This window comes from Cydia amplana, chromosome 7 (assembly GCF_948474715.1).
Source record: "Cydia amplana chromosome 7, ilCydAmpl1.1, whole genome shotgun sequence".
NCBI classification, from domain to species: Eukaryota; Metazoa; Arthropoda; class Insecta; order Lepidoptera; family Tortricidae; genus Cydia; species Cydia amplana.
This window is the reverse complement of record NC_086075.1, coordinates 14,576,964-14,593,096: the sequence shown is the minus strand read 5'-3', so window position 1 is coordinate 14,593,096 and position 16,133 is coordinate 14,576,964. Positions and strand designations below refer to the sequence as shown.

At 38.1% G+C, this 16,133-nt stretch overlaps 1 protein-coding gene across 6 annotated transcripts in view; it reads left to right on the top strand.

Moving 5' to 3' along the window:
* LOC134649537 (uncharacterized) overlaps positions 1-16,133 on the top strand; it is a 194,213-nt gene that overhangs the window by 134,966 nt on the left and 43,114 nt on the right. For 4 of the 6 annotated variants that reach the window (XM_063504305.1, XM_063504302.1, XM_063504306.1 and 1 more), the window contains exons 2-3: positions 6,661-6,912; positions 12,471-12,646. In XM_063504305.1, coding sequence (XP_063360375.1) covers positions 6,661-6,912; positions 12,471-12,646 — 428 coding nt within the window. The remainder of the gene's footprint in view (positions 1-6,660; positions 6,913-12,470; positions 12,647-16,133) is intronic. The other 2 variants (XM_063504304.1, XM_063504303.1) reach the window with 1 other exon arrangement.

Sequence of the window (16,133 nt, the reverse complement as noted above, 5' to 3'; positions counted from 1 at the left end):
TTTAATAACACATTGAGTAAAGTTGTCATTCAATAGAACTATGTAAACAAACAAGTTACTAGTAAATTGACATTCAGAATTTTAGTATGGCGGTTTGTTTACATAGTTAGCAAGTTCTATTGAATGACACTTTATGAACATTTGGGCTCGTAATTTTACTAATTCTGTCAAGAAAGAAGATAACATGGTGCCTGAAAATGAATCCCATCCTTGTGTGATTCTACAGCATTCCCTAGTTTGTACGTTTAAACATTTATCAAACAGAAAATAATTTCGTTTTACCGCGACGCACTTTAAAAAATGTCTTATAATTATATACACGACCATAAATACCCAAACCGGTATCTTAATGCAATAATAAAATCATTATGTGCATTAATCATGGTACGAGACGTTGCTTCTTGCTGACATCCCCTTACCTGCTGCTAAATCGAATTAACATTTAAATTGCTACATAAAAGGTACTTTCGCATTCCTTGCGGAGAGAACCTGTGCAGTAAATACTGTATTAAACTTAATAATATAATAATAGTTCAAGTATAAAACGTATAGGTAGGTACCTACAGTAAGCAAGTTAGCCATTTACTTGGACTGAAGGAGCTGTAGGTACTAGGATGTTAAATGCATTTCATCGCGATTGTCTATTTCCTTCGTATAAAATAGTTATACTGGAACAGCTACTTATTCTAAAATGTCCAATAAAAACTAATGATAGTTGATGCATACGAATAGCTAAGACATACCACCATTATGCAGCATATTTCACAATTTTCTTCAGTCTAATTGTAAACGAATCGCTTTAATATGCAAGATAACAATAAAAGTTAATATTCTATTAACACTTTAACTAGTCCTATTTATGATGTTAAATAGTTTAAAGTGGACTGGAAACTCATTTACCCGCCATTAATTCGTGAACAACTAACTACCGTAAGCAGATTTAAATGCACGGCAAAAGTTTAAATTTATGTACCGGACGCGGTCTTCAATTAAACTTGTTATAATGAAACTCAGGAAAAACGGAGTAAATTGCCATGGAAGCGAGACGCAAATAATTCCCAAGTTTTGCAATTTATACTCATTTTAAAGTAAAGTTCGATGGCGCAGACGGACGTTTCGGGGCCCATCGCCGCTAGAATCGATTTTTTCGCCGCTCTGACTCTTTCCGCGGCATACTCGAAAATTGTCTTCCTTGTTTGTAATATAATTTGCTAACTGATGCTGAATTCTAAATTTGAAACAGCTGTCAATTCCGACTGATATTGTTCAATTTGCGACAAAGGTATGGTTAATTAAAAACGTTCCGAGAAATGGGGCTGTTGAAGCGAGTCACATTTCGCGGGTGTTATTTTTACGCAGTCGCATTTGTTTGGTATTTCATCAGTTGGCTTTTCAGTATCCCGTAAAATATTGTCGGTTGACTGTTCACTTTATCCGGAACCTTCGGCAGATACCAAACAGACACTTCTATTTCAACACCATTTGAACTATTTAGATGAAATCGAACAGCGACATTGGGTTTTATTGTTTCGCTTGAATTGCCTTTCTTCTTCGGTTTGTTTTTCGTAAACATTCCAGCTGTCGTTGGCAGACCATCCAATGAACTCGTTTCTATTCGCTATACGACTGGACTTGGTCTAAATATACCATTAAAATTCAAGAACAGCAACAGCGCTATGCTTCTATAAGCGTTATGGACTATTTATTGCTATTTTTACAAAACCTTATTCGAGAGATGATATTTTTATTTAATTTACTATACCTTTACAATTTAAAGAAACATTTACAAATAGAATATTCTATTGTAGAATTATTGGAAGGCAACAAAAAAGTATGTTGATGTGTAAAAGTGCCCTTGTGGACTATTTTGATGAATAAATGTTGATGTTTAATGATTATTATTATGAAGTAAGGTCCTAATTTAAGTATAGTGACAAAATATTGTTTTCGTTCTGCAATGTTTACCTACACGGGAAGTAGAAAGTATTCCAGTATACTCATCTGAGTAAGAAATCTAAAATTTTCTTAATTATGTCAATTCTGGACATTCTAAGCAGGGATGTAACGGATGTGGTTTTATCGGAACCGAAAGCGGAACCAGATGTTTTAAATTTAGTTTATCGGAACCAGAAACGGAATCTGAACCGAAAACGAAACCGGAACCAGAACCGGAGCCTGAGTCAGTACTATCAGTCGGTAGGTATACATTACACAACACAACTTACACAACACATACGAATAGGTACTTTAAATTCAAAAACACGGATATACCAGAACATCTAATTACTGCAGCACGTGGCAAGCGGGGATATGAGCGAATGACTGGTATAAACCTGTTTGTCTTTGATGTACATCGCTCATGTCCCGCTGCCGCGCTAATCATTGACATCCGATATAACTTCCGTTTCAAAAGTAACGGAACCGGAACAGAAACGGATGTGTAATACCAAACGGAAGTTTCGACTTAACGGAAACGGAAACGGAGCTCCGTAACATCCCTGATTCTAAGCACAGTATTAGCAGTGGCTAGTTTTCAATTGTAGTTGATGAAGACAGCATTTTACAATAAGGAATCAGACTAAGAACCCTTCTACGAATAAAGTGTTGCGAACTTCTTTCATTGAGTATTCACAAAGCAGCTGCTCTCAGCTAAGCTTTCAATCAAACTGGATTTCCACCAAAACAATAAGCCCTTGCCGCATCAAATTGCGCGGAGTGAGTGCGAAGCGAGGTCCCGCGAGCACTTTCTCATGCAAAAGTCGAACCTTTACTTTAATTCTTAGCTCGAGCACTTGTCGGTTTTACGAGCGTGGAGCGATTTAATCCACTTAAAACGCAGAGCACAAACTCCAAGCCGACAAAGCTCTCAGCCGCTCTCATTTAAAAATGGAAATAAACCCCCGGCCATCTTTGACTCGATGTGCGGCCGCTGGTTGAATTCTAAGTGCGGTTCTCCATTGATGCATTTGCGATTCTATTTTCACTTGACGCAGACGGGAACGCGGAAATAACAGTAACTGTGAATGTAATGATAATAAAATGATATGGGGTGAGACACATCTTTTTTATCCAATTCAGCTGGCGCGGAATACAATTAAATTACCTGTAGTATCATTTCTCAGCGGCATTCGAAAATGATCTTGTAGCCAGTGACTTGAGCCGAGCGATTTTTCGCTTCATATGCTCCTTTCTTTGAGTGGCATTCGACCTTTATACTTTTGAATGTTTGTTTCTTGCTCTTTAATTAGAGCTTTTGCTTTTTAATTAGACCCCGTACACGCTTCTAACCTATCCGTTGTATAACATCCTACGATTCCACCACCAGTGTCTAATGGTCTAAGGGCAGTTATAAATGAATAAATAGTTAGCTTCTGCCCGTAACTTCGTCTGCGTGGAATGATATGATGGATACAAACTTGTGACCTTTCCCGCGCCTCGAACTATCTCCGGACCAAATTTCATCTAAACCTCTTCAGTAGCCGTGAAGAGCTAACAGACAGAGTTACTTTCGTATTTACACTATTAGCAGGGATTAAATACCTATACACTATCATACATTTGTAGAGAGATTATTCTCTCAAAGAAAAATATTTTTCACCGTCTAGCTAAACGGTCTCGACTTTATCAAACTCATTATATCCACGGCCAAATGAAAATCGGCGGCCTAAATATTTTTAATATTTCTCGGTTTATTTACGCAAGCATCTCAGATAAAGGCGCAAACCGAAATATTTCCACGGCGGCAATGTTTATCCGGGACCGAGGAATTATTCGCCCGCGGTCCACGTCTTCGTTTCCCAGTAACACAGATTATTTCCTACTAGATGTTCTAAGATGATTTGTGGTCACTTATTGGAATTGGCGCGTGCAGAGACCCCACACTATCGTCTTTTCAGCGTCGTCGTCTGTCAGTGCCGTGGAAAATGGTGTCAGCGCAGTTGCGCTAACGTTAAGCCGGGCAGCAGCCATAGGGTGGACTTGACGGTCACACTCGGGAGACGCTTGTGTGGGGTATCTCTACGAGGGGCGTTCAAAATATTCTCGGTATTGATATCTTACGACCTCTTCTAAAATTTCTTTCGTTACTGGCCGCTAAGGTTTATTCATTGACATTAAAAAAAAGTATAATTCGAACCGAGATGGTCTTTTGTTTTTCTGCAATTGCTGAACAAAGATGAACATCATGTGCGAATTGACAATGTTAACTAAATTAGAACATCGATGCGTGATAAAATTCTTGACAAAACAGGGTAAAAATCAAAAAAACATAAAAGAGGAAATGGATTGTGTTTACCGTGAGTCTGCTCCTTCTTTATCTACCATTCAAAAGTGGTCAAGCGAGTTTAAACGCGGAAGGGAGAGTATTGAAGATGACCCTAGACCTGGCCGGCCTGTAGTAGCTACTTCACAAGAAAATATTGATAAAGTGGAAAAACTTATATTGGAAGATGGTCGAGTGAAGGTAAAATCTATAGCACAAGTAACCAATCTCTCTATTGGTACCGTACATGATATTATACATGACCATCTTAATATGTCAAAAGTAAGTGCAAGATGGGTTCCGCGAATGCTGACTCGGCTTCAAAAAGACATGCGTGTAGCTTGTTGTTCCGATTTTATTGACCTGACCGGTGAAAATCCTGATGAGGTGCTGCAAAGAATAGTTACTGGAGATGAAACCTGGGTTCATCATTATGACCCAGAGAGTAAACAAGAGTCCATGCAGTGGCACATTAAGGGTTCAGCTCATCCCAAGAAGTTCAAGGTCATCCCTTCAGCTGGCAAGGTCATGGCCACGATATTTTGGGATTGTGAAGGAGTATTACTAATCGATTATAAAGAAAGGTGTAAATATCACAGGACAGTACTACGCTAACATTCTACGTCAATTAAAGGATGTAATTAAAGAAAAGAGGCGAGGAAAGTTAACCAAAGGTATTCTGCTTCTGCATGACAACGCCACCGTCCATACTGCTCATATTGCCAAGGCAGCTATTGTTGAATGTGGGTTTAAAACTGTTACTCACCCACCGTATAGTCCGGACTTAGCCCTCAGCGACTTCTTTTTGCTCCCCAATCTTAAAAAGGATCTGCGTGGAAATAAATTTTCTGACGATGAAGCATTGAAGGCGGCAGTGGAGGAGCATTTTTACACGAAAGATAAAAAATATTTTTACGAGGGATTAAAAAAAATAATTGATCGATCTTTTAAGTGTATGAACATAGGGGGGGGAGTATATTGAAAAATAAAAATATCAAACTTTTCGTACTTGTTTGTTTTCATTCTCATACCGAGAATATTTTGAACACCCTTACTCATAATATAAATGACAACTATCAACAAGTATTTAATTCCACGGTCAAAAATGGGATGTTTTTGTACCAAATTATATAGAATATACCCAAAATAGGATAGAAACGGTTCCAAATAGGGAGTCTGTTGGAGGAAGCCTATTCCAAGGTCTTAATGAAAGAGTTCGTTTGCGTTTCCGCTGAGATTATTTCGACTGTTTATTTTAGTTTTCTTGCGGCTTCCCCTCGCGGTCAAATCTCTCGATTCATATTTGTTTTAACTTGTGTACCGAGTGTAGCGTTTTCTTATTAGGGCGCGGGTGCGGTAATTGCTCTTTTAATTGGTCAAGCGTAGGTGTTTAGTTTCAGTGAGTTTCTCACGTTTAATAGTATTATTAATTGCTTTAATAAAATCGTTTCGTGCCATTCCATCCAGCCAATTAGATCGAATGACTTGATTTTTTATTTATATCAAATATTCTTTTTTCACGTGTATAAAAAGCGTTGTTTAGTTAGGTCGACGAGTTCATTATGAACAGTCAAACATTCTCAATTTTAAAATCCCTCCTATAACTCAGACCTTGATCCTTAATTGCCTCCCTTAACGTTTTGCCCCTTTTTTTCGGGTTTCAAGCGGAAATTGCGTGGAAGGAAGGCATTGCTTCAGCCAAATAGGTCTCTAAGTATTGCTAATTACTGGCTTTTTACAGTTTGTTAATTTCTCCGTGTTGGTAGTAATTGCTTGAGTTTCCGGGACTTTAGTCCATACTCGAAATTAGAAGCTGGTGAACATTATGTTCAAAATATTTAATTGGATCTGAAGGAGTATTGGTGGTTATTTAATACTACTTTAGCTTCACATACTATTGCAGATTTAATGACATTTCCTTTATTGCTCAGAAATTCCAAATAGGATTATTCGCTAGGTGCACGACTGGTGCTGCCGTCATTTTGGCGGACTTTCTACGTTAAATCTTATGGAGTAAAATTAGTTCAAGCGGCTGCCGCTAGTACTAATGGCGGACATTCCATAAGATTACCTGTGTTTGTGACGATCAGCGCCACTTCCCCCTCCACCGACTTCGCACCTTGCCAATACAATAACATAATATGAATACATTGACAGGATTTTCCTGGTTGCTTTCTATATTCTATATAAACAAGCCCTTAATCCTCTTAGCAACCTTATTAATTTTGAAAATTACGTAAATTTAACACAATAATATTTAGTATATTTAAGTACCTACTAAAAAATATATTTAAGAATAAGGTCACATGATGATCATTTTCATCAGATAACCTTAGCCGAAAAAAATTCAGACGGTTCAATGGGAATGTTCAGTATGCTTACTTACTTTTTTTTTTCAGGATGGAGACCGGGGCTACCTCGAAGGCCTAGCGTCCCGCTACGCAGACCTCTTCTCCACGCACTACGGGGACGTCCTCGACCACCTCGAGGAGTTACGGAGACACGAGTGGGAGGAGATGTCTCCTCGAATGCGGGTCCTGGGTGGGCCTGGGACCCCGCAGACCCCGCCGTCAGCCAGCCCTGGGTCGCTGGCGCTGAACAATCTGACGACCAGTCTGTCGCAGCCGATTTATGTGCCGGGAAAATACTCGGTGAGTGTCTTCTTTATCTAGCCTCTCTTTTGCACAATCTCGGCTCTTACTTATTTCGTCATCCTGTTTTTGCTCCTGTGTCTATTCGGTGAGTTATTTCTCTACGGAGATACGATTGTGAGATGTTTCGAATGCGGGTCCCATTAGGCGGCGTTCCGTAGGACAGTTTGAACTCATATCAAGGGACATACTTATTTTCTACCGAGACACTATTAGAAGAAAATAGTAGAAGAACAACATTACTTTCTTGAACACCTTATTAGGCAGTTGACACAGAACGAACCACCTTGAGAGGACCTTGCGAATTGCACTGCAAAGCAAGCCAGTCGACGTGCCTCACCTTATGCGTTGTCTACCTTACTTGGGCGTTTGTTGCAACTTGCAAGCGAAGCTCTTCGCAGACAGAGTTCCTTCGCGCAGCAATACCCTCACTAGGCGATCAGTTGCCGTGGACCCACCCTTTAAATGTTGATGGCATTTAGAAAAATCCTGTATTATTAACTATCAAAGTCCTGAACAAAAATATGTTTACAACCGTGATATAGAATCTATCTATCTATCTAATACCTTTAAACGAGCAATTCTTGTTTATTTATGTATTTATATATCGGCGAAGGATGGTCCCGATGGCGGTGGGCGCGTGGGGGTAGTACCTAGATGTATTACTTCACAGCCAAAATAGTAGGTATGCTACCAACGCATGAAATAAACATTCAGACTCGTTACCCATACTAGTGCCTACTATATTTTAGTACTAAATAATCACAACGACCAATCACTATTCCAAAATTATTTAAATCAAAATAAAAAGATCACATGAAACCGTTCAAATCTTTATTTTACAAAAGTAAGCTTCTAATGGCACATAAGAAATCAAAATAACACTTGGAATAAAACACTTAGCTAAACGGTTAAACAACGTGAGAATCTATAAGCTTTCAGAATAATCCTTCAGGTGTAAGCCTTCAGGAACGTAGCGAATTAGGCACGAGCTTGGCTAACGTCCGATCTCTAGCGCGGTCCGATCAAGAAGAAGGAAGCCAGTTCCAGCGGCGGAGCCAACTCAAGCTCCCGCCTCCAATTCAAGTTGGTAAACCTGCCTGACCAGTCTACCAACATAACGACAAAAATGCCCGCTCGTGCCTACGTTCACTCAAGATACTACGTCATCTTGACGTTCCAAAGCCTTCTACCTGTCATTTTAGTTCAACAATACGCCAAACACTGCTAATCGATTTTATACAGGCGTCTAACTATGAACTGTAATGCTGCAATACGTCTTTCTGGTGTCCCGCTCCGACACGGCCGTCCTGCGCTACACACGTCCTCGTGTGTGGATGTATGCATTTGATACTGAAACAAAACATACAGCACAGTATCTCATCGCTCGGTCATTCCTGACCAACAATTTGGGTCTCACTCAAATTACTATTAAAATCAAACTTTGTTATCAATCCAACCAGAAAAAAAAATTGTTCAAAATTACTTTATCAATCCTCAATTCTCTAGTCAAAAATAGTCCATCGAGCAACGACTAAATAAAAATAATCATCAGTAATCATCGCCGCTATGTAACGGATACACTCCAATAATCATCGCCTCCATCTGGCGAATACTCTCAAATTTATGTGAAAACAGAACAATCCCAAACATCAAAACACAAATCACAACAGCTCTAATTCATTGCTCGACAGTATCACTACTATTGTCATCAATATCAATTTACGGGGAAATTATCTGGCATTAAAAAAAAAGGTCATATGTGATCTAAATTTTTGTAAGACATCTTAAAATAAATAACATTCTGAATTGATAGTTCCAATTTTACTCATATGAACACAGTACATAAACGGGAATTCATTTTTAACAAAACAACACCAGTCCTTCGGTGCATTGCCAGTCCTTCGGCAGATACCAGACCCTCGTCAGAAGTAACCATCTCAGCCGCGTAAGTGCTACTCCTCGCAAAGAGCATTCTGCACATAAAAAGCAGACCACGTGCACCTCTTACATGCTCCGGCACTTCTGATGCGGTCACTAAACAATACCCAGTCCATCGGGCATACTTTCAGTCCATCGAAAGCAAAACAGTATTGCCCAGTCCATCGGTCGTGCCTTCAGTCCATCGAAAGCATGACAGTATTGCCCAGTCCATCGGGCGTGCCTTCAGTCTATCGAAAGCAAAACAGTAGTGCCCAGTCCATCGGGCGTAATTTCAGTCCTACGAAAGTACAAGCTTTCAGTCCATCGAAAGCACAAAAAAAATGTTAAGAGTGAATCCCGAAAAGAAAATAAACACAGGCGTTACAATCATGTAACTCAGAATTACTGACACTATCAGCGTCAACTGATCGACTGAAACTGAACATTACTGATCAAAATAACTGAAAATCGCTTTTTACTTTAGCTTTTACAACAGAAACTCGCTCAAGAGTTCTAAACAGATGTAAGACATCTCAAAATAATCCCAACGAAATGGGAACTGCTCACCAGCTTAATAAAGTATGATGCACGCGACCAAGTCAAAGGTGGTGGCGGTGAGGTCCAACCCAAGCACGGAGGCTGATCCTTTCCGCTTGCCGTTGCCGTTGCTGCGGCAGATTGCGAGAGACACGATGTGGTTCAACATAGCTGGCTGTTACTGAAATCATCATTTGCACGGTATCAGGTTTATCATGTATGCAGGCTAAACTCAAAAGGTTTATGAAATGCAAGGTAGCAGACACAAAAACATGTTTCCAATGTACACGGGACTTCAAAAATCTCAGAATAAAATTTAAACTTCAATGAGTGCGTTTTATTTCATTCTATGAATAAACAAACACGTGTTCCAAAAATAAGTAACACGGTAAAATGGGCCAATACGAAAAGTGACAGCTTATTAGTTACGTTCGACCGTTATGCTTCGCCATTACACTCAAAATAAAATTCACTAATAAACAATTAGAACGAAACCTGTCCTTTTATTTCCAAATCTCCAGTACAGAAGATAATGCACAGCTGCTTCTGTGTCACGGGCGTAATGGTGTCTGCAAGTTCGCTCGGCTCTGGCTGCAGGACACTGTAACATTAATTTTCATATGCGTAGCTCATGTTTCCATAGTATGCACGATTTGTGATCTATCACGGCATTACGAGCAATAATTTGTGGCAATTTTATTAATTACTAAACGTTACAGGGTAAAGATTACATAATCCTAGCATTGGCAAATCAGCAGGATCAATTTCTAACGGTGCATTGTATTTTCATGAAAAAAAATATTTTTTGAGGGTAGATGCTCAAGTGAGCGATGAAATAATATCACGTCGTGATAGCTAATACTTGGTTTTAATTAACAGTATGGATTTCAAATCAAAATAACTCAAGATCGCTTTGATTTAAATGGATTACAAAAATTAATTATAAAGAAACGTGGCGATACCAGAGATAACGTCATGTCACGACCAGTCCGTTCGACAGCCCCAATCATAATTCACAATTTCACAATAATTCTCACCAAATAACAATGAATTGCACTCACCTTTCAATGAAGGTTAGACACGTGAGCTTACCTTACCACGTGTCCAGATTATGGAATGTAGGTCACCAGAAATACACCACGCTCCCAGGTGGCTGTGTAAGCAATACATGAAACTCCGCATCTATCCCACTTGCTGATATCGGCGAAGGATGGTCCCGATGGCGGTGGGCGCGTGGGGGTAGTACCTAGATGTATTACTTCACAGCCAAAATAGTAGGTATGCTACCAACGCATGAAATAAACATTCAGACTCGTTACCCATACTAGTGCCTACTATATTTTAGTACTAAATAATCACAACGACCAATCACTATTCCAAAATTATTTAAATCAAAATAAAAAGATCACATGAAACCGTTCAAATCTTTATTTTACAAAAGTAAGCTTCTAATGGCACATAAGAAATCAAAATAACACTTGGAATAAAACACTTAGCTAAACGGTTAAACAACGTGAGAATCTATAAGCTTTCAGAATAATCCTTCAGGTGTAAGCCTTCAGGAACGTAGCGAATTAGGCACGAGCTTGGCTAACGTCCGATCTCTAGCGCGGTCCGATCAAGAAGAAGGAAGCCAGTTCCAGCGGCGGAGCCAACTCAAGCTCCCGCCTCCAATTCAAGTTGGTAAACCTGCCTGACCAGTCTACCAACATAACGACAAAAATGCCCGCTCGTGCCTACGTTCACTCAAGATACTACGTCATCTTGACGTTCCAAAGCCTTCTACCTGTCATTTTAGTTCAACAATACGCCAAACACTGCTAATCGATTTTATACAGGCGTCTAACTATGAACTGTAATGCTGCAATACGTCTTTCTGGTGTCCCGCTCCGACATATATATATATATATATATGTATGTATATATATATATATATATATTTTTCGGGGATCTCGGAAACGGCTCTAACGATTTCGATGAAATTTGCTATATGGGGGTTTACGGTGCCGAAAAATCGATCTAGCTAGGTCTTATCTCTAGGAAAACGCGCATTTCCGAGTTATTATAAAAAAAATAACCGGGTTTCATTTTTAACACCACACTAAGTATCAAAATAATATGAGTGCCGTATCGCTTCGGGGCGGTCTATCGTCCTACACTACCAAAACGTAATATCTAGAATATCAGTGACATTAAATTTGAACCTTAATACTATGACGATACCGGTTGTTTTTCAATATGAATGTTGTACTGGCACGTGCTAAGTCGGGAGCATGCGATTTTGCGATAATAGAGACAATGGCCTTTGTTTGAAAGATTAAGGTTCGAAGCGAAAAGTTCACCTCAGAAGAGCCATACTATAAACATCAATCTTGATGTGTCTTAAAATTGAAAAACACATTTTAAAAATAAGTTACGGTAAATATGTAACAGTTATGAATCTAATACGATCTTTTATAGTCTTCTGCTTTCATAAGTAATAGTTATTAATTTTTAAAAAGTGTTTTTCAATTAAAAGACATGTCAAAATCGCTTACCTTCTTTCAAGTTCTTTCTAATGCTAAAAAAAACGAACTGTAGAGGTGCAATCGAGATGCATTGCAAGAAATGTCAAATCAATTGACATATTTGACATAGGCTCATCAGCTCAATAGCTGCTCGCCTATAATTATATAATAATAATAATAATAAGGGCCAGATGCAGAAGGCGGTGATCTTGGACACGGCGCGGATAGTCCGCCGGTTCCTCTCTCTGCGGCCCTGACCACCGGTAGCTTGGGCCCTGCCCCGCTGCCGGCGGCACCCTAGGTTAGGTTTTTTTATAATGTGTTTATATGTATTTTTTATTGTTTTGTAAGTGTTTTTATATTTTACTTTTATATTCATATTGTAAAAAACCCTAGCTTAGAGAAGATAAATAAATAAAGGAATAATAATAATAATATTTCCTAGAATATAGGAATACGGCTTTTTAACAATTTATTTAAAAACAGTAAAATAATTAGCAAATTATAGACGGCATATGAAATTATAGAAGCTCCTACCCACTAACCTTCACCCACGCATCTAACCTAGTACTTTATAACATACCAATTCAGTCTTATGTTCAACAGCCGTCGAGCTGCCTGACCGACAAGGAGGAGGACGAGATCTACGGCTTCGGCTACGGGGTGTTCGGCAAGCAGATGCTGCAGCGGCAGCAGCAGCAGAAGCAGCTGCTGCTAGCGCAGCCGACGCAGCCGCTCATTCATAACCAGCAGCATAATTATCAGAGGTGAGTTAACTTACTGATATTTATTGTACTGTGATTATCAGAGGTGAGTTAACTTAATTATATTTTTCTACTCCAGCACTTAAGGGCCTACTGCAGCCGCGTCTGGCGCTTCGTAAACCACGCCCGCTAGTTCTTCCCTCCCCGCTAACACGCACACATGGAAACGCTTCGCGCCGCACGTGAAGTTTGTGTGAACCTTTAGCACCATCTAACGTTACAGAAGTTAACTACCATTATACGCGGTCGCTGCGGTCGGCCAGAAACTTAAATTCGGAAAAAATTTAAACAGATGGCGTTGTTACTTGTTCATAATAGCAAACAATAAAATAATTAATTAATAAATCTGAATATTTATTGTTGTTTTGGAAGATGTTAACAGCATAGAAGCAGCAGCGTATATAGCATATAAGTTAAGAGTATTGATAATAAGAAAATAGCACAAGAACAGAAAAGAGATTATTTTTGATAAAATATGATGAAAACAGATTTACTTGATTACGCTCACCTGACTTTGCGGTCACTAAATGCAAATTTCAACCTTATTGTTATGGGGTTACAATATCCCTGGGGTTGCAGGCGTCCATAGTCGTTATTATTATAAATACTTTGGTTGAAATGCTTTTTAACCCTCGAATTTTTCATAGGTACAGTCACCTGCAATAATATGTTACTCTTCGACGGCCGCAAAAATATGTGACACGCTCGCTCTTATGGCTCTACAAATAAGATCTAACATGATCTACCGCAAAACGGCCTTCGGTGTGTAACATATTATTGCAGCTGACTGTACTCGTATTCATTGTTGTATAGGTAGGTATTAATATCTTTTATCCGATCGATTTGCATTTATTTGAAATAAATCACAGTGTTTAGTTTATGTTTTATTGAATAAGAGATTATTTAGGTATGTAATGAATACAGGGTGCCTTTTTGAAACACTCATTTTTAGGGTTCCGTAGCCAAATGGCAAAAAACGGAACCCTTATAGATTAGTCATGTCTGTCTGTCTGTCTGTCCGTCTGTCCGTCCGTATGTCACAGCCACTTTTTTCCGAAACTATAAGAACTATACTGTTCAAACTTGGTAAGTAGATGTATTCTGTGAACCGCATTAAGATTTTCACACAAAAATAGAAAAAAAAAAAATTTTTGGGGGTTCCCCTTACTTAGAACTGAAACTCAAAAATTTTTTTTTCATCAAACCCATACGTGTGGGGTATCTATGGATAGGTCTTCAAAAATGATATTGAGGTTTCTAACATCATTTTTTTCTAAACTGAATAGTTTGCACGAGACACACTTCCGAAGTGGTAAAATGTGTGTCCCCCCCCCCTGTAACTTCTAAAATAAGAGAATGATAAAACTAAAAAAAAATTTATGATGTACATTACCATGCAAACTTCCACCGAAAATTGGTTTGAACAAGATCTAGTAAGTAGTTTTTTTTAATACGTCATAAATCCCCTAAATACGGAACCCTTCATGGGCGAGTCCGACTCGCACTTGGCCGCTTTTTCTGGATAATTTTGAATTTCAATTGTCAGGGGTACATTATTTTTTAATACATTTTACAACGACAACAAACAAAAGTTCAAATTCGCCGTATTTTTATTACCCGGGTCGATCGCAACAAAATAGAAAATCATGTTTTTCAAATGTAAGCGTTATTGTAATTTATCTCAAATAACCAAAAAGTCAATCTGACTAGAACTTAAAAACGAACTGAATTATTTTAATATGTCGATTAGTCTTGGTGACCCAGGAGAATTTTTTTTTGTATCCCATATAAAGAGAGCGTATCCCAATCGCGTATCGGTTTTGGTTTGTACTTATAAGTGTGAAAAATATATTCTACCATATACGAAGGATGTGTGTTTTTTCATGTTTTATGTGTCTTTTTGTACAATAAAGTGTTTTACTGCTACTTAATATATCATATTAACGATTAACTAAAACGGTATTTACATCTAATTTAACTGGTAAATTATTAAAGTCCGCTAAAATTAATATATACTTATTCAAAAAAATATTTTTTAATATGTCCCAAAATCATGGCTCATTTTTTAAGTCTCCTGACTTACCAAACATATCGCAACGAAGGCAAGGGTACAACGCAGTTACTTTTTTAGTCGCCGACCATTTTATCCGGGGTACGAAAAGAGGTATTAGATTTATCCTGGGTCTAATATGTTATAAAAACATAGTTTTTTGAAAAATGTTCGTAGGTAGTACACAAAATTTACATTTTCTTTTAAATGTGATTTGGGTGATCGTTCTCCCTGGTGACTTTTCTGGTGACCCAAGAGACATCAATTTTATTATGACTCAGGAGACTTTTTTTCTATGCACTTTGATTTTTTTGATGCGCTAATTTTGTAATCTAAAATAACTTTAAACTGCTGATATACTTATATCACTTTGCTGATGAGTGGAAGTGGAATTGAAACTTAATTTATTGTTCTCTCCCTTGACATTTTGGCATACATTTGACATGCTGCAGTGCACTCCTAACGTTAATAAAGACATAATTTTTAGAAAAAGCTTTAGGAAAACTCACTCTTGAGCTTAAAACGATTAAGTCCTTATCATATTATGTTAGATTTTTAGTACAGACCCCAAATCAGTGAAAATGTCTCTTAGCCAACTAAATTTGTCTCTGGGAAAAGTACGATATCCCTAAAAATTGTACGTACATTTCGCATTTTTCTGAAGGAACGGAATTCATAAATTGGGTTATTATTATTTTTTCAGATTATTTGATTGCATTGACATATCACCAAGATAGATAGAACATTTAAGTTACCAGAAGAAAAGCATTTGTGTTCTTTTATACAGTGTGGAAAAAGTAGGTTCGATTCCCGGGCGCGACTAAGCGAATTTAAAAAAAACAACGTGTTGCATTCCGGGAGTGCCGACAGAAGTGAAAACTCAATGACTAGTCCAAAATGTCTGCAGCACTATGTATAATTGACCCATCCTCCTTTCTATTGAAAACTTTTGGTTCCGAAATTGCTGGTCAGTGAGCTTGTTTAAAATTCGTAATTCAAATTTATAGCGTTAATTGTTTAAAATTCGAATAGAAATTGTAAAGTTACCTTGCAGACCTCGCATCTAAATATATTTGGTCATGATATTTTGAGTTTTATTCACCAGTACTAGAGTTCACTTTTATTAGCGATTTCATCAAGATGTAGCTTTATTGAATTATATTTGAGTGATATAAAGTTATAATACTGTGAGATCCTCATATTTCAGCCCGTACAAGATTATAACCTTTTTCATGTAATGTCATTGAGTTTTTCTTTATTGATTTAAATGCCATCTAAATGATTGGCCATCTAAACCTTACGGTCACATGATCGCCTTACGCTGTCTCGAGTTTATCATTTTTTCCCCACCTCAAAAAGTGCCTAGCGCCGCTAAAGAAGTTTTCACTTCAAAAATCTTTGAATGCAGTTGTTTCTTTAAAAAACAATAATGTTTCATTT